Source organism: Lepisma saccharinum, chromosome 1 (genome assembly GCF_977018435.1).
Source record: "Lepisma saccharinum chromosome 1, izLepSacc3.1, whole genome shotgun sequence".
In the NCBI taxonomy this organism is placed as follows: Eukaryota; Metazoa; Arthropoda; class Insecta; order Zygentoma; family Lepismatidae; genus Lepisma; species Lepisma saccharinum.
This window is the reverse complement of record NC_139229.1, coordinates 137789215-137807723: the sequence shown is the minus strand read 5'-3', so window position 1 is coordinate 137807723 and position 18509 is coordinate 137789215. Positions and strand designations below refer to the sequence as shown.

The window sequence follows — 18509 nt, the reverse complement described above, 5'->3', positions numbered from 1 at the left end:
TAGCGAACCAGTTTAAAATTGAAACAACTTCCTCCAGTTTAGTGCGATTTACTGATTCTACACCACAATCATGCCAAACAAAGATGGCGAAACACCTTGTTCAATAACTGTCTGCTGTAATAGTTCAATGATGAATTTTGTGGCACTAGCGGTCTTTTCTCCAGTTCATTGTACAATGTTAATTTCTTGTTTTACATTTCATTTTTTCTGTGCATAAATACAAGTTTGCATATCCGCTTTTGCTGTTCGTTATTAATTCAAACTTTTTATTCTTTCAGCACAAGTCCGAGTCAGCTACAAGATGTGACCTTGGATCAGCAGCTTGATGGCACCATTCCATGTGAGTATTCCTACATAGTGGGTTTAAGGATGGTCAGTAGAATGGACATAATCTTCAGTTTGTAGATTCATAAACGGGAATGACGTTACAATTAAGTATTAGTTTTGTCAAGAAAAATCTTTCACGACCATACTTTACAGTAACTGTCTTACAGCGTACTTTATGGTGAATTATTTTCCTCCTAGCACTTGAACGTGCTTCAAAAGGCACGCGACAATGTCAGGCGATTAGGGTGGCTGTAGTACTGTGTAGGTTTTTGCTTACGGACTTTGTGAACATGTCGTTGGGAACTCATTATTCATACTTTTTCAGTTATTTCGGTGTCTCAATGATGTAGGACTCGAAAAATGTAAAAGCAATCAGGATATTTGTTTAGTTATTGGTAAGTTCCTATTGTAATGCTCCAAACTTTTTTGGAGTGTTTTTTCATATTTCACGTGAATGAAAGAACTGAGAACTTACACTTGGTGCAGGAGTGAGCTCATAAACTCACACGGTTGCACGGTTGCACTGTACTAGAGTTCATATTTATTTCTTTAGCACCTACCCCGCCATCTCTCCTGAACGGCTCTTTTCGAATTTCCTGTGGCAAGTCTGTGGAGACCTTGTATAACTCGAGACTTGTCCAGACGAGACCGAGAACGAGACAGATCTCAGTCTCGTTCCAAACTTTGGTATTATATTGAAAATTTTACCTGACATAATAGCTGTATTTACCTGATTATTTACAGATATGTCACATATTTTCTTTAGTTACAAGGTCAATCCATTAGTGGTACCGGGGAGCCCGCGTTGCGTGCTTGCATATGCATTCAGGATACATTTCAATTTTTCGGGAGCCTATAGCATGGAAGCGAGATGTGAAAGAGAAAATATGTCATTAAGAAAAGTTGTTTGACCTGATTTTCTGGAGTATTGGTTTTAAGTCCACTTTATACACAGAGAGGCTAATCGGCACTGGATCTGCAGCTTGTTGTTTATACTCGAGACAGACTGTCCTTCCAATACCTTGGCAAGAGCAAGACGAATGTTTCTAAATCGAGACAAGATAAGCAATTCCAATTCGAGACGAGACAGACACATTGCCGAGTCACGTCTGGTCTCGATGCCATCATGAATGTGTCCGACCATATGTTTCATCAAATCTTCACCATCATTACGATTAACCCGATAGAAAAGCGGAAGCGCTTCCTATTTTCAGTCTTGGGACCAGTGCTGCTACATCTACGAGAACCAGTTCATCCGATGAGGGCATTATAATTAAATTCGTTAGTAAATTGAACTGCTGGATCTTTCCTACAGCTCGTGCCTAAATGCATATGTGCCACCAAGATTATTAGTTTCCTCCTCCTGTTACGCACTCTACGTTTCCATAGCAACGGCCCTCGGGGTAGGAGACGAGATGGGATTAGATGAACTCGTTTGCGGAGGTAATGAATTCAACTGTCATATCAAGTAGGAGCTTTTAACGCATGCACGCCTATGGAGAGTCGAATACCTTGTTCGCTACAGGAAGGAACAAATTACCGCATCAAGCTGTTAGGAAGAGATGCATTTACGATGAAGTTCTACGTACGATGAAGATGTAGTATACTAAAATTAGGGATGATACCAGGAAGACCGTGTAAAAATCGAGATGAGAACGAGGCCAGACCTACGAGACTTGACGATCCCGAGAGCGAGCCACACATTTGTAAATTCGGGACTTAGTGTCCTAGGCTCTCGGTCTCGTTCGAGACTATGACAATCAGTTTTTGTCACCTACTTTTTTTTTATCCTAGGTTTTCGTTATTTTATATTTTTCTGTAACTTCGTATCCTCGTGAAGCTTCGGTAGAAAAACACCACGTTTCTAAACCTTTTGTGTTTCTCTGCTTTTGTTGACTTTGCCCCCTTTCGGTCGTAGGAGCTCGGGACCAACAATATGCTGTGATAAATCTTTCACTATTTTTGAGCGACTTTTGTGCATTTGGCGACGGAAAGTCAACTTGGGAGGCCAATTACTGAAGGAACATGTTACGTACCGGATGAGGGTAGAACTATTCTTTTCACCCCATTTTAAGGCAACACGTGTGCTTGAAGAAGCTGGACCAGGCAAAAAATGGACGCTTGACCACCAACGTCGTAACTTCAGATTCCCGCGCCTAAAAGTCAGTCCGTTGTATTCGAAGTTTCAAGCTGTCTTTATATAGTGGCAGAACGAACAAACAAGTACAGTCTACCGCCAGTTTTCGAACCGACAACACCTCCGCGACAGTCGGAGTAAAGATTCGGGACTTTTGTCTTTTTCTACCGCGCCGTGTATTTTATCCTGCGTGAGTGAGTGACAGTGACTAGTTGTACGAATACGCAGTGTTAATTAGTGACCTGTGCACTGGATTCGAGTTATTCGTTTTGTGACGAGGAACATTAATACCACTATGGCGGGCTAATCACGAGAGAAGGAGGGCCTTGGGTCTTCCTAGCCTGCATGAAGCCGACAACGCAGCAGATCATCGCTCAGCGTCGCGACGCCACACCACTAAAACGCCGCCACAAGCGCTACAAAAGCCACAAACGACACATCGCTACAAACGACGCCCACAGCCCGATTAGAAGCCGTGAAATGATACCGCCGAAAGCCGCCAGTCGAAACAGCATTCCTAGAGTACTTCGACGCCGACACCGACGCCCGACGAGAATTCTACGGAGAGAGAAAGAGAGAGAGAGAGAGAAATTGGAAGATGAAGCGACACCAGCCCACACTTAGATCTACCGTCTAGAAGAGAAGATTGAGATAATGAAGCGACACCTACTGCGTCTTGAGACGACGCCGACGTCCCGCGTGAGATTAGCAGCGAGAATCCACGAGTACCCCCGGTAAAGGAACTTCGCCCGTTTATTTCGCCGTCCCCCGAGTAGAGAGAGAGACGATGCGAATCAATTAATCGCTCCATTACGAGGCCGACAAGATGACAGAGAGGCTGTTTTCCCTCGTCTATGATCGCCGTGATGTAGAAGGAAAGTGTGTCAAAGAAGATTGCGAAGTGCCGCTACAAAGAAGTAGCGTGGGGAAGTGTTAGTGTCGCAAAGAGGACCGCGCATTGACGTCACGCAGCCGTTTAGAGGACTACGGTAAACGTCGCTGAAACGTCTAGAACGCCGAGATGGTATAGTATACTACTGTTCATTTTCTATATGTGTGAGTGATCATCTACCCAAGCCTCCAAAGATCGGCCGTCGGACGAAAGGATGCCAGTATTTAAAGTTAAAAGTCGCGAAGGTATTGATTATAATTATTTCTTGCCAACATAATCTAAATTTCAAAACAATTGCTAATTAGGAAGATCGATTCACAGCATACTGTTGTTTTTCCACGCTCTGCGCCGAACTGTTGAGTAATATTTTTGTTTATGTCACCTTATATGCTTTACTCGGTAATATTTGATTAAAACTGCATAAATCATGTATCTATTGCAGAAATCATCCCTCAAGTTTGCTAAGTGAGGAAGTAAATTAACTGCGTGCTATTTTTAATATATATTCATACACAAGTGTCTTCATTTTTATTCTGTAAACATGTATGCCTTGCAGTTGATATCTATGTTGCACGAGTTGCGTGCCCTGCCTAATGTTACTGAAGTTCCAAGGCGCATTAGTAATAATTTAAACAATAATTATTTAAATGTTTTGGTAAATTGCAAGAATAAAAGGTTTACGTGTCATGCCCGTTGGCAGAATGTAATGAGCACGCGCAGATGAAAGTTTAGTATCTTTAATTCTAAGCACATTAACGTCTTCGGGCGCAGTTTAATATTCCTATGAAGAACTAAATATTGCATGGTGTCTAAAAAGGGCCAATGTACTTATCTTAATGTAATTATTCCCCTGCGGTATGAGAGAGTGTGTGAATGCTTGAATGATAGTGAGGGGTTGTGTAATGTGTCTATTTTTTGTGTGTTATATAATATACATTATTGTTATATATGATTTGACTATGATTTGTGTTTAAACATATAGTATACTTATCCTCATAACTGGTGGTATTTATATTTTAGTTCAACGTTAAGTCAGCAAAGCATTTCTGCTGGCTAACATCAATTATTATTATTATTGATTATTATTATTATTATTCAACGTCACTTTATGCACGAGTCGGCTATTCGTCGGGGGTAAAAACCGATCCGGTCACACGTACCCTGGAATCAAAACCGTTAGCTGGGCCCGACGCCTAGGAAGGGGACTTCGGTCTCCGGACTAAGTGTCAACCTTAGGTCATGTACTAAAGGTCCCGGTGAGAATTTGGCATCCCGATCAGGGACCGGTCTATCTTTTACCCTCGTCGAGGGAAGTACATTTTCATTTTTTTAATTGATAGATAGCGTGAGGATTTTTTCATTGCTTTGGTTAAACTTTTATTGGGTATTTTGTCTTTACGTGTATTCTTGTGGCGTTTTTATTATATTTTTTTGTGTCATTTAGTATTTTGTGTTTGCGTTATTCATTTCTTGGCGCGAATTTGATTAACGTAAAGGGCAATTAAGTAGGCGAATATCGGCAAGGGCGAATTTTCTAGGAATTATTTCATGCAGATTTAGTGGCGACTTTCATTTGTTTGTGTGTGCGTAGGCTTCTTTGTAGGTAGCAGAAAGGGGACCCGTCGTGCCCTCCTCTCTGCATTTTTGATAGGTTATTGTTGGTATTGTTTTTCTGTAGTGCGTTATATATTTTGAAGTGCAGATTTATCTTCTGACGACCTCAGGTCATAGTGAGTGTTTTTAAATATCTAATGAAATTGAGAAGTGAGAAAATTATTTATGGAAAGATGAGCGAAGCACGGAAGTGTGTAGTTTGCGGGATTGAAATCCCATTAAGTGAAATGGACCCATCGAACGAAGCGCAGTCGCGCTGTAGTACTTGTGTTATTTCGTCAGGAACTCCAGGACACGGGGGCTTAGTTGTAAATACTGAATCCACGCCATCTTTTGAAGATCTGAATCAGCTGACCGTTTCCCCCCCGGAAGATGTCGCTCCGATGGAAAAAACAGATGATGCATTGAAGAATGGCGCCGGCACCAACGACAGGATGTTCGAGATGATAAGACAGCTGATCCGGGCGGAGCATGCAGACACACAAAAGCGAATCGAACAGCTTGAGACCCGATTCCAGGAAGTGGTGCGTATTTCGGTGGAACAAATAACTGATCGTCTTTCCACGCGCTTGCAAGATAGTGAGCAGAAACTCACCGCGGAAATCGCTCGCTTGGATTCCCGTGTTGATGACCAGGACCAGCAGTTGGCAACACTGTCGCGACGGACAGACCAGACGGACGAGGAACTGGCACTACTTGAGGCGAGCTGTCACGAGGACTCGCAAGGTTTGAGAGAGCGCGTGGCGAAAACAATAGGCGAGGTTGATGACCATTCCCAAAAGATACAGGCCTTGGAAAAAAGAATGGACAGTTTGGACCTTTCTCACCCTCAGCGACGAGAAACGCCCACGGCTACGAGGACGAACCCAGGTACTTCGACCACCAGCAATAACGAGGACCCTTTGCCTGAATTGAAAAGTATCAATGAGCTAGCGGTAAATGAGACTTTCCCCGGTTTACCCACTCGACTAGCGACCACCAGCAGCGAAGGTCATTATTCGGTACCCACAATTGCGAGAAGAGCTATTTTTCCTCTTGAATATAAAACCCATTTCAAAAGATTCAACGGGACTGATCGGGTTTTACCGTCTGCATTTTTGGAGAGATTTGAAACTACCTCAGAGGAGCTGTCCTTAGGGGATAATGAAAGGATCCTGGTTTTGCGAGGCTTAATGGAAGACCGAGGGCCACAGTTCACCAGCAGTGTCTGGAAAGATATCCTTCAAGCTTACGGTGTGAAACCCCTCTGGACACCGTCTTACAGGCCGCAGGCGAACCAGGTGGAGCAGATGCACTGCGAGATGAACCGACTGCTGCGAGTGTTCTGCCACGGTAACCACCAGGAATGGAGCAAGCATGTCACTTCTGTTGCACTTTTACTCAATAGCACGGAGTCCGACAGGTTAGGATTTACACCCGCGGAGCTTCACTTCGGAAGTGTCCAACGAAGAGATGTGATACGTCACTTCGGGTTACAGGAGGATGACCGCGACCCAAAACTCAGTGAGAAAATCTTGATGGCCGTAGAGCGTACCAAGAGCGCCAGGAGAAAGGCGAATGAAAAGGCGACGCGAGCCGGCGCTGAGATCAAGCAAGGAGATCTCGTGTTCGTAAAGAACCACGGCCTGAGCTCGCAGGTGGAAGGAAAAATAAAGAAATTATTTTTCATGTACGATGGACCATATTTCTGTAAGGGCAAACCTGCAACGAACATCTTGGATCTTGATGATTGCGTAACAGGAAAACAACTCGCGCCGCAGCACGTGGAGAATTGCAAACGATGGAACTGCTCTGAAGAGAAACGGGAAGATTGGATGAAAAGGTATCGCGAAATCTGCAATTTGCCATTGGGCACTTAAGAGACATTGTGAAGAGAAGCTACAATTTGATTTGTTTTGTGTTTTATTTATATGTCACTTATTTCTATATTGTTAATATCATTGCTATTTTTCAACATTATGTATTTTGGTATTATGTATTATTTGAGCCCTGTTTACTTGTGTATTATTATTGTGAATCATCAAGGTATTTTTGTGTGAAATTTTATATACAGGGTGCTCACATAAAAAGTATTTTTCATGTATAGGTTCACATACAGGGTGTTTCAAAAAAGTATTCATATATAGGGTGTTTTAAAAAAATATGTAACCTTCAAAAATCTCCCCAGCCGAGAGCGATTTTTCAAGCCTACAATTTTTTTTCAAGTTAGGGGGGGCGAGATATGACAATCAGTTTTTGTCACCTACTTTTTTTTTATCCTAGGTTTTCGTTATTTTATATTTTTCTGTAACTTCGTATCCTCGTGAAGCTTCGGTAGAAAAACACCACGTTTCTAAACCTTTTGTGTTTCTCTGCTTTTGTTGACTTTGCCCCCTTTCGGTCGTAGGAGCTCGGGACCAACAATATGCTGTGATAAATCTTTCACTATTTTTGAGCGACTTTTGTGCATTTGGCGACGGAAAGTCAACTTGGGAGGCCAATTACTGAAGGAACATGTTACGTACCGGATGAGGGTAGAACTATTCTTTTCACCCCATTTTAAGGCAACACGTGTGCTTGAAGAAGCTGGACCAGGCAAAAAATGGACGCTTGACCACCAACGTCGTAACTTCAGATTCCCGCGCCTAAAAGTCAGTCCGTTGTATTCGAAGTTTCAAGCTGTCTTTATATAGTGGCAGAACGAACAAACAAGTACAGTCTACCGCCAGTTTTCGAACCGACAACACCTCCGCGACAGTCGGAGTAAAGATTCGGGACTTTTGTCTTTTTCTACCGCGCCGTGTATTTTATCCTGCGTGAGTGAGTGACAGTGACTAGTTGTACGAATACGCAGTGTTAATTAGTGACCTGTGCACTGGATTCGAGTTATTCGTTTTGTGACGAGGAACATTAATACCACTATGGCGGGCTAATCACGAGAGAAGGAGGGCCTTGGGTCTTCCTAGCCTGCATGAAGCCGACAACGCAGCAGATCATCGCTCAGCGTCGCGACGCCACACCACTAAAACGCCGCCACAAGCGCTACAAAAGCCACAAACGACACATCGCTACAAACGACGCCCACAGCCCGATTAGAAGCCGTGAAATGATACCGCCGAAAGCCGCCAGTCGAAACAGCATTCCTAGAGTACTTCGACGCCGACACCGACGCCCGACGAGAATTCTACGGAGAGAGAAAGAGAGAGAGAGAGAGAAATTGGAAGATGAAGCGACACCAGCCCACACTTAGATCTACCGTCTAGAAGAGAAGATTGAGATAATGAAGCGACACCTACTGCGTCTTGAGACGACGCCGACGTCCCGCGTGAGATTAGCAGCGAGAATCCACGAGTACCCCCGGTAAAGGAACTTCGCCCGTTTATTTCGCCGTCCCCCGAGTAGAGAGAGAGACGATGCGAATCAATTAATCGCTCCATTACGAGGCCGACAAGATGACAGAGAGGCTGTTTTCCCTCGTCTATGATCGCCGTGATGTAGAAGGAAAGTGTGTCAAAGAAGATTGCGAAGTGCCGCTACAAAGAAGTAGCGTGGGGAAGTGTTAGTGTCGCAAAGAGGACCGCGCATTGACGTCACGCAGCCGTTTAGAGGACTACGGTAAACGTCGCTGAAACGTCTAGAACGCCGAGATGGTATAGTATACTACTGTTCATTTTCTATATGTGTGAGTGATCATCTACCCAAGCCTCCAAAGATCGGCCGTCGGACGAAAGGATGCCAGTATTTAAAGTTAAAAGTCGCGAAGGTATTGATTATAATTATTTCTTGCCAACATAATCTAAATTTCAAAACAATTGCTAATTAGGAAGATCGATTCACAGCATACTGTTGTTTTTCCACGCTCTGCGCCGAACTGTTGAGTAATATTTTTGTTTATGTCACCTTATATGCTTTACTCGGTAATATTTGATTAAAACTGCATAAATCATGTATCTATTGCAGAAATCATCCCTCAAGTTTGCTAAGTGAGGAAGTAAATTAACTGCGTGCTATTTTTAATATATATTCATACACAAGTGTCTTCATTTTTATTCTGTAAACATGTATGCCTTGCAGTTGATATCTATGTTGCACGAGTTGCGTGCCCTGCCTAATGTTACTGAAGTTCCAAGGCGCATTAGTAATAATTTAAACAATAATTATTTAAATGTTTTGGTAAATTGCAAGAATAAAAGGTTTACGTGTCATGCCCGTTGGCAGAATGTAATGAGCACGCGCAGATGAAAGTTTAGTATCTTTAATTCTAAGCACATTAACGTCTTCGGGCGCAGTTTAATATTCCTATGAAGAACTAAATATTGCATGGTGTCTAAAAAGGGCCAATGTACTTATCTTAATGTAATTATTCCCCTGCGGTATGAGAGAGTGTGTGAATGCTTGAATGATAGTGAGGGGTTGTGTAATGTGTCTATTTTTTGTGTGTTATATAATATACATTATTGTTATATATGATTTGACTATGATTTGTGTTTAAACATATAGTATACTTATCCTCATAACTGGTGGTATTTATATTTTAGTTCAACGTTAAGTCAGCAAAGCATTTCTGCTGGCTAACATCAATTATTATTATTATTGATTATTATTATTATTATTCAACGTCACTTTATGCACGAGTCGGCTATTCGTCGGGGGTAAAAACCGATCCGGTCACACGTACCCTGGAATCAAAACCGTTAGCTGGGCCCGACGCCTAGGAAGGGGACTTCGGTCTCCGGACTAAGTGTCAACCTTAGGTCATGTACTAAAGGTCCCGGTGAGAAGACTTTGGTATAATATTCTAACAATTACCTAATTTCCTAATTTAATTTACTATGAGACTTCTTCAGACATACAAAATAGACATCTGTATGGTTATTTTTAGATAAGTCGTGTATTTCGTTTAGAGTAGTTCAAATCGGCCCGTGTTGCTTGGTTGCATATATTCAAGATATAAATCCGTATTTCTAGCGTTCGAAGCGTGAAACTAAACACAGAAACATTAAAATGTTATTTGCGTTTATGAAATATATATATATTGCGAAAGTTTAAGCGGTGACACACTGCCTGCACAAGCTTTTTCGTTTGCTTGGTACAGTGGGATTCAGAAGTATTGCTCGGAAAATTGTCTATGACTCGTTAATTTCTCTCTTGCTACGTGCTTGTAAAGCATAAATTTTTGCGCATGCTGCTACAGAAGTTATCAGCAGATTGTTTGGCGTTTTGTTTGATCTCTTCAGATTTCTTTGCGTAAAGTAGAAAGACTGAACATGTCGCGCTTTCCAGATTTCACCAGCGTGCATCAGACTGGTGCATCAAAAATGACGCCAATTTCGGTGAAATACGGAAAGCTTCATGCTGCAGCAAATGAAAGCTATATTCAGAATGCGCGCGCATATTCACACTTATTAGAGAAGAAATCACTGATTGTGACTAAATCACAGAAGATATTTCATAAATATTATATATTTTCACTTAACGATATCTTATTTTGCATGTGCAGTATTCACACTTATTAGAGAAGAAATCACTGATTGTAACTAAATCACAGAAGATATTTCATAAATATTATATATTTTCACTTAACGATATCTTATTTTGCACGTGCAGTACGAATTTAAGTGGTATTCATTTGTAATTATATTGAATTTTGCAAATGGATGCTTTCCTGCATGTTGCAACAGAAGATGGACGCATGTTTCGATGTATCTGCATACCAGTGGTCAGAAGTAGCGCGCTACTTGTAGCGTCGCTACAGTAGCTAGCTACAAAATTTATAGCTGTAGCTGTAGCGACGCTACATTTTGAAAATTGTAGTTGTAGCGGTAGCGAAGCTACAAAATTCCTGTAGTTGTAGCGAAAATTTCGCTACAGCTACATTTTCTCTCAGCATTTTGAGGTGAACTTTGAATGTGGCAACAGCGTCAGAAAAAATCGACAATAGCCTTTAATTTTGCAGGAGGTTCATAAAGACAAAGTCTATTACATGGAAATACAGATTATCTAGATTGTAGATATCCGCATCTTATTTAATTAGTATCTGAATAATTCAGATATCCAGATAACTAACTGACATATATGAACATATTCCAGCTAACAGCTACGTTTTTTTGAGCTGCATCGCTATTTTGGGGAGAAACGTGCCTCGTTTGCTGCACCGCTGGAAAAAAGTGCCTCGATTACATCAACCCCGGAACAAATCCTGTGGATATCCATGGTGTAAGAGACACCAAAATGTCATTAATTGCTGTGTAAGATACAACTTGCAGCGCAAAAACGAGCGATGGATTTTCAACTGCACTGACAGAGGAATAGTGCCAGCAATAAATGGTTCAGTACGTTAACAGCATTGATCATTGTCAGTACATAGGATCTCACCAGCAAGATATTATTGTTACACGAATGATATAATTTCTGGAATTACAATTATTTTCGCGATAATATTTGTTCACAAATTTTAAAATTACAATGCGTTTAGAACACTCGGGTTTACACGACAGTTTCCTCAATATATTGTATCATATTGTAAAAAGTACGTACGAGTTATTTACTTTCCTGCAGAAACGACAATTTTCTTCAGTTAACATACATAGTTTTCAAATTTATGTATTTTTCCTACTTTTGCGTCACTTTTCTGTAACCATTGCTAATCATGACATCATCATCATCAGCCTTCGCTGTTTCCTGCCTCTGACTGGGTCGGCATAGAAGTCAAGCCTCTCCATTATTTCCTGGTCTTCCACCACTCCTCTCTTTTCAGGGTGTTACAATCTTGTCCTCTTCTCCTAACACTCTCCACTATCCACTATCTGCTCTTTCCACCGACATCTTGGTCTCCCCCTTGGCCTTATTCCCACTTCTTGTGCATTGTAATCTCTTACTGGTAGTCTTTTTGCATCCATCCTCTTCATGTGCCCGAACCATCTCATCTGTGCCTGATCTATCCTGTCCTGAAGCTTCACCACACCACTGTCTGTCGGATCTCCTCATTCCTTATTCTATCCCTTCTAGTCTTCTCCCATAGACTCCTTAAAAATTTCATCTCCACTGCCTGCATCTTTTTCTTGTATCTCTATGTCACGTAATTATTGGCACATAGTATGTGTTATATATTACCTTCTTGCATTTCATAGGTACATCCCTGTTCCATATTAATCTTCGAACGCTTTGATATAGTCCACCACCCATTTGTCCATTTACCTCCTCATTCATTCTTCAACTCTTCTCAATCATGACAATGAGGATGAATGGTTTATTTAATTATTCTCTTATCTATGGTCGCTTTCTGCCACTAATTGTGAGAACGAGGAAGAATGATGAATGATGAGCAGTGTGGGGAATGGAGGAGTAGAGGATCCCATCCATCCAACTTGGCGTCTTTCCTAGTTTTTGTTTTCCATTTTATGCATACATAAGCTGATCAAGACTGGATCCAATCCACTATGTGCCTCCGCTGGGTATCGAACCTGGAGCCCTTTTGTAAACAAAGGGCCCCAGGTACTTTTCATTCAAAATGCTGCCTTCATATCAGTCTATTAAAAATTAAATATTTATTCTCAAGAAAAATATGTTGATGTGAACATAAATACGTAATCCTACCAAATTTCATTTGTGTATAGTTGTAATCATTAATTTGGGTAACACCCTAATTGCAATATTCATATATCAAATTTGAATTGAAATGCCACTTGCATAGGTATGTTAATCTCAAAAACTATAGTAAATATAAGTAACTGAAGTAACGCTGCTTTCAAAATTATCGAATCACGGGAATCATGATAATAAATAACAGAATCTATTTACCAGTAGTAGGGGATTTCTTTAATATCCACATGGTTATTTTTAATTTTTTTATCCAGTAGTAGCGCAAAAAGTAGCGAAGTAGCGAGTAGCGAACAGGAATAGCGTAGCGAGCTACTTTTTGGTAAATGTAGTTGTAGCTGTAGCTGTAGCGAAGCTACATTTTGGAAGAGTAGCTGTAGCTGTAGCGAAGCTACTTTTAAAATGTAGCGTTCTGATCACTGCGGCATACTTTATTTCACTTTGCGTGGAAGTGAAGGAGTAGTATTATTGAAAATGTCGACAGTTTGTCTGCATCCAGTTTATTCGGCCTCCGTGCAACAAAATCGGCGTGACATTCCGTACTATTGCTAACAGAATGCATATCACGAATCAGAAGCAGCTTCAATGCAGAGGCTGGTGTAAATTGATGACGTCATGGTTTATTTATTTTATTTATTTATTTTCAATAATGAACTCAACAGGCTGGCGCCCAGTTAGAGAGTTCAGAGATACAGGTTTTCATACATGCTTCAGTGACTGTTATTTGATATTGTATTCATTACACAGTTTTTAAATTGTATATATGGCATAGAGAACAAATCATTTTTTTGTTACGCTTTTCTAAGGCATTGTAGAGAATACTCATTCTCCAGATAGGGGATTTCTTGACAATGTTTGTTCGCGCTCTATTCACAAAAAAGGTTTGATGATTGGGTCGCGTCTTATTGTTAGGAACGCGTAATTTAAATTGTGAGATCCAATGAGGAGAGCGAAGTTTTCCATTATATATTTTCCAGAGCAGCAGCAGGTCGCGCACTGTCCTTCGATCGTCAAGCCTGTGCATTCGGAGCTCCTCTATTAGATTACTGTACGAATCAAATTTGGGATAAGTACCTTCAAGTTTATACTTCATATAACGTAACATCTTTGATTGTACTCGCTCTATTTTTGTAGTCTGTACTATACTGTCAGTGTTCCATACAACAGACCCGAATTCAAGTTTTGAACGCACTAATGAGTAATATAATACCTTAAGTGTTTGGGTGTCTCGAAAGTCTCTGCCCATTCTAATAATGAACCCTATAAGTTTGTAAGCGTTGCCTATTACTTTGTTAATATGGTGAGTGAAAGTTAGCTTAGAGTCAAAATATATTCCTAGGTCCTTTGCTGTTTCAGATTTTTTTAGATTGGTATTATTAAGTTTATATTGAAAATTTAAGATCGTTCTTTGTTTAGAATAAGTAACGGAATAGCATTTTGCTGCATTAAGAGAAAGACCGTCGCGCAAGCACCACGCACTCAACATATTTATGTCTTGTTGTAGACACACACAGTCTTCAATATTTTTTATTCTTTGAAAGAATTTCAGGTCGTCTGCAAATAACAGTTTTCTAGAATTAATCAAATGTTCCGGTAAGTCGTTGATTAATAGAAGAAAGAGAAGAGGTCCTATGTTGGACCCTTGAGGTACTCCGGAACGTACTAGAATTTCGCTGGATGCGTGGCCTTTATAGGAGACATATTGTTTTCTATTCATTAAATATGACGCCATAAGTTTCCTGAGGGGAAGGGAAAAGTTGAAAGTGCCCAATTTACTTAGTAGTACATCATGATTTACAGTGTCAAAGGCTTTGGAAAAATCAGTGTATATTACATCCACCTGCCCCCCATCATCTAGCACCGTGCTTATATAATGCAGTTTCTCGCCAAGGTTTGTTTCTATTGAGCAGTTGGGCAGAAAGCCATGCTGGAATTCAGATAAAGTTTCTTTGACATGGTTATATATGTGGCAATATATGATTTGCTCAAATATTTTAGCAGGGGCAGATAAAAGAGCTATAGGACGATGGTTTTGTATGTTTCTGTTCTCCGAGGATTTCGGTACTGGACATACAGCAGTAACTTTCCACCGTTCGGGAAACTGCGTGGAAGATAATATCGCATTGTAGATAACAAAGAGTGGAATTTTTAAAATGTCTACACATCCTTTGAAGATGTAGGGTGGGATTTTGTCTGGCCCCGCCGACTTCTTTGGCTTTAATTTTTTTTCCAGCTGCTTCAATTTCAGACATACTGATCATCTGAATGTTGAGTGAATCTAGCGTTTTGCACTCTGTGTGCCCCGCCATGATCTCGAGGTTATACTTTGCCGTATTGTTTGCGTACACAGATTGAAAGTATTTCGCAAATTCATCAACGACGGTATTCAGGTTTAATATGGGTTCATTGTTTGAAGAAACTGGAAACTGTTTGTTTTGCCTGTTGCGATTTATGTACGACCAGAAAAGTGACGGGTCACTTTGAATATTGCTTTCAGATGGTGAAAACTTTGGTGCGCCCCGGTGAAATACGGAAAGCCCAAGCGTGCAACAGCGGTGCACCAGCGCGTCCACCGGTGGATTCTGGAAAACTCGAATGGTGATGCACAATTTGCTTAGCAATATTTATGCATCGCACTGTACTTCGGCTCAGGAAAAGGCACAAACGACGGCTTGCTTTGTTAGAAAGCGTGGATCGCGTGACTTACAACTATCGCTTATCAGTTTCCATGGTGTGTGTCATTAGTAGGGCAATTCATTTAATAACATATAAGTTGCTAAGAAATGCCAAATAAAAATGTATTTATAACGTAAAAGTAGTGAAAAAAATGACCCAAAACTTTAAAAAAAGACCCAATTTTTTTTACGTTGCTCTATTATTAGTTCCTTAACAGGTAGAGAGTTAATTTTAGATAGCAATTTAATGGATGACAGTGTAAAATGTTTAAATATAACTAAGTCGTTAGGGAAAGGAGGGGGAGGTAATGCTTCCTGGACACCTCCTGTAAGAAACGCTGTGATTATTGCAGAACTGGTAAATATGTGCAATTTAAAATCGATTTGCAAAAACTTTTATCCTGTATTATTGTTGAAAGCACAAATTGCAGTGGCTTTCCACAATAAATCTGAATTAAAATGAAAAGTAAAACCTTGGCGGAGATTCTCAACTACACGTGATTGTCTATTGTCTGCTAGTGAAGACTTGTACAGGGAGGTTATTGCAGCATGCCACCGCAAAAGCGTCGGCCGCTTACCGGCCTTGTCATGCATCAGGTGCCGGCAAATTGCGTAACAGATAGCCCGTTACACAAACCGCTTGTTTTGTAATGTTTCCACTTTTCACAATTATAGTTACAATTACAACTTAAATAAGCACGTACCTTGCCGCAAGGATGCTGGAAAAGGTGTCCTCTAAAATACAAATATTTCTGGCACTTTATTTCTGCCCATATCGCTTCTGACAGCAATGACTCATCCAACATAAAGGATTCAATTTTTCATTCTTGTCTTGCCTTCGAATAAACAAAACCGTGACTCTTATTTTGCAGATAACACAAGATTAATCCTTTTGAACACTAGAGTCAGTGGCGTGTCCAAGATTTTCGAGGGGGGAGGTTACGTATACATTATTATGCAAAACGAAAGCGCAGATAAACGAATTATTTAACAGTTGCACTTAATTTTAACGTGTGAATATTTTTGAAGTAAAGTAGCGATCATACACTGTGTGCGTTTTTCTTTCTGAGAGCGCCATTTGAAATAAGCACTTTTCCCCTTTTGCTACTATGGGATAAACTGAATATAAAAGGCTATAACTGCTCAACAACTGCATCTTTTTAAGAAATTTAAATTCTAAATGTAAGAATGAACAAAAAGCAACATTTTATGTAAATTCCGACAATTGTGAGTCCAGGGGGAAACGGGGGCCAAATCCCAAAGTTCTATTTTCCCCGTAATTACGCAAAATTTCTGAACGTCGTAATTTCCATATTTTTTTTTCTTTCAAAGTTGCGGCAGGAGCATTACATATCCTCATAGAGTAGTCTTTTGTTGTGCTTCCCTCAAAATTTGGTCCATCCAGTGTCTATAGAGCCGACGCTAGAAGCGAAATTCCTCAGATGTCGCAAGAGCTTTCAGCGGCTTATCGGAGTAGTGGTAAGCCGCGAGAAGCCTCTCGATACTACGCGAATGCGACAGCTGTCGGCTACCAGTTGTTTAGACGTGTTCACTTCGGTTTGCGTTTATCAGTACTCGTGTTGTTTATACTGTGTTATTGAGTTATTAGTTATGCCGCCAAACAAATATAGTCTTGAACAAAGAGTTTTTATGTACGATACTTACGTGAAAACGAACTCTTGCAGAAAAGTAGTCAGACGATTCGCAAGAAAATTTCCTGGCAATCCTGTTCCGGACAGACATACTGTTTACAACCTCGTTAAAAGATTACGAGAGACAGGATCTCTTGAACCTAAGAAACGTGTTTCCAGACGACGTGTTCTTACGGAAGAAAAGCTAGACGAAATTGGTGAACGACTTGAACATACTCCAAAAAAATCCCTCCGTCGGCTTGCTCAGGAAACAGGCATTTCAAAATCCTCAGCACGAAATGCCACTAAATTACTTAGATTAAAACCCTACAAAATTACAGTGGTTCATGAATTGCAACCGCGCGATCACGCGACTAGAGTTCGATTCTGTAACTGGATGCTGGATAATATTGTTGCTGGCAGAGTAAATCCAGAATTAATCATATTTTCAGACGAAGCTTGGTTCGAATTGAATGGCCGAGTTATTTCACAAAACAATCGCTATTGGAGCGCAGAAAAACCTGACCTTGTGCATGAAGTTCCGCTCCATCCTGCAAAAATTGGTGTGTGGTGTGGTTTGAATGCGCACAGAATAATAGGGCCTATTTTTTATGAAGGTACTATCAATGGTGAAAGGTATCGAAGAGACATACTACAACCTTTTTTTGAACAATTAACGGACATTGAATGCCAGCAGTCATTTTTTTCAGCAGGACTCTGCTACTGCTCACACTGCTTATGAATCACTTAATTTTATTGCCGAGATTTTTGAGGACAGAATTATCAGTACTGAGTTGTGGCCCTCTCGTAGCCCCGATCTTACTCCTTGTGATTATTATTTATGGGGAACATTAAAAAACAAAGTGTATCAGAATAACCCGCGTACAATAGAGGATTTAAAAGAAAATATAAGAAGAGAAATTGCCAGAATCACACCTGAGGAGCTTATGGATGTTCAGAGGAATTTCATACGCAGATGCCGGAAATGTATTGGTGTTGAAGGAGGTCATTTTCAACATCATTTATAACACAGAAGGTTAGTGATCATCATTATTATTATTAGTTTTAAATATAATTTTACACTTTCGGTTTGCTTTATGCGCCGCGATGCTGTCTTCCCTTTCTGTCAACCGAGGATAAAGTAGAGATGTCTAAGAAAGATTAGATGTCTGAAATAAGGTTGTAATTGTAACTGTAATTGTGAAAAGTGGAAACATTACAGAACAAGCGGTTTCTGTTACGGACTATCTGTTACGCAATTTGGCGGCACCTGATGCATGACAAGGCCGGTAAGCGGCCGAAGCTCTCGCGGTGTCTAAGAAAGATTACATGTCAAAAATAAAGTGCCAGAAATATTTGTATTTTAGAGGACACCTTTTCCAGCATGCTTACGACAAGGTACGTGCTTATTTAAGTTGTAATTGTAACTATAATTGTGAAAAGTGGAAACATTACAAAACAAGCGGTTTGTGTAACGGGCTATCTGTTACGCAATTTGCCGGCACCTGATGCATGACAAGGCCGGTAAGCGGCCGACGCTTTTGCGGTGGCATGCTGCAATAACCTCCCTGTACATGAAGAAGGCCCTCACTACTTCCACTGAAACAATTGGAGCACATGGAAAGCAAGCAATGTCCCCTGGATTTAATTCATAG

At 40.6% G+C, this 18509-nt stretch overlaps 1 protein-coding gene across 1 annotated transcript in view; it reads left to right on the top strand.

Annotated features, from left to right (window-relative positions):
• The window catches only part of LOC146001536 (uncharacterized), a 129515-nt gene that overhangs the window by 28884 nt on the left and 82122 nt on the right, over positions 1–18509 (top strand). Inside the window, exon 2 of the mRNA XM_083138967.1 lies at positions 279–340. Coding sequence (XP_082995093.1) covers positions 279–340 — 62 coding nt within the window. The remainder of the gene's footprint in view (positions 1–278; positions 341–18509) is intronic.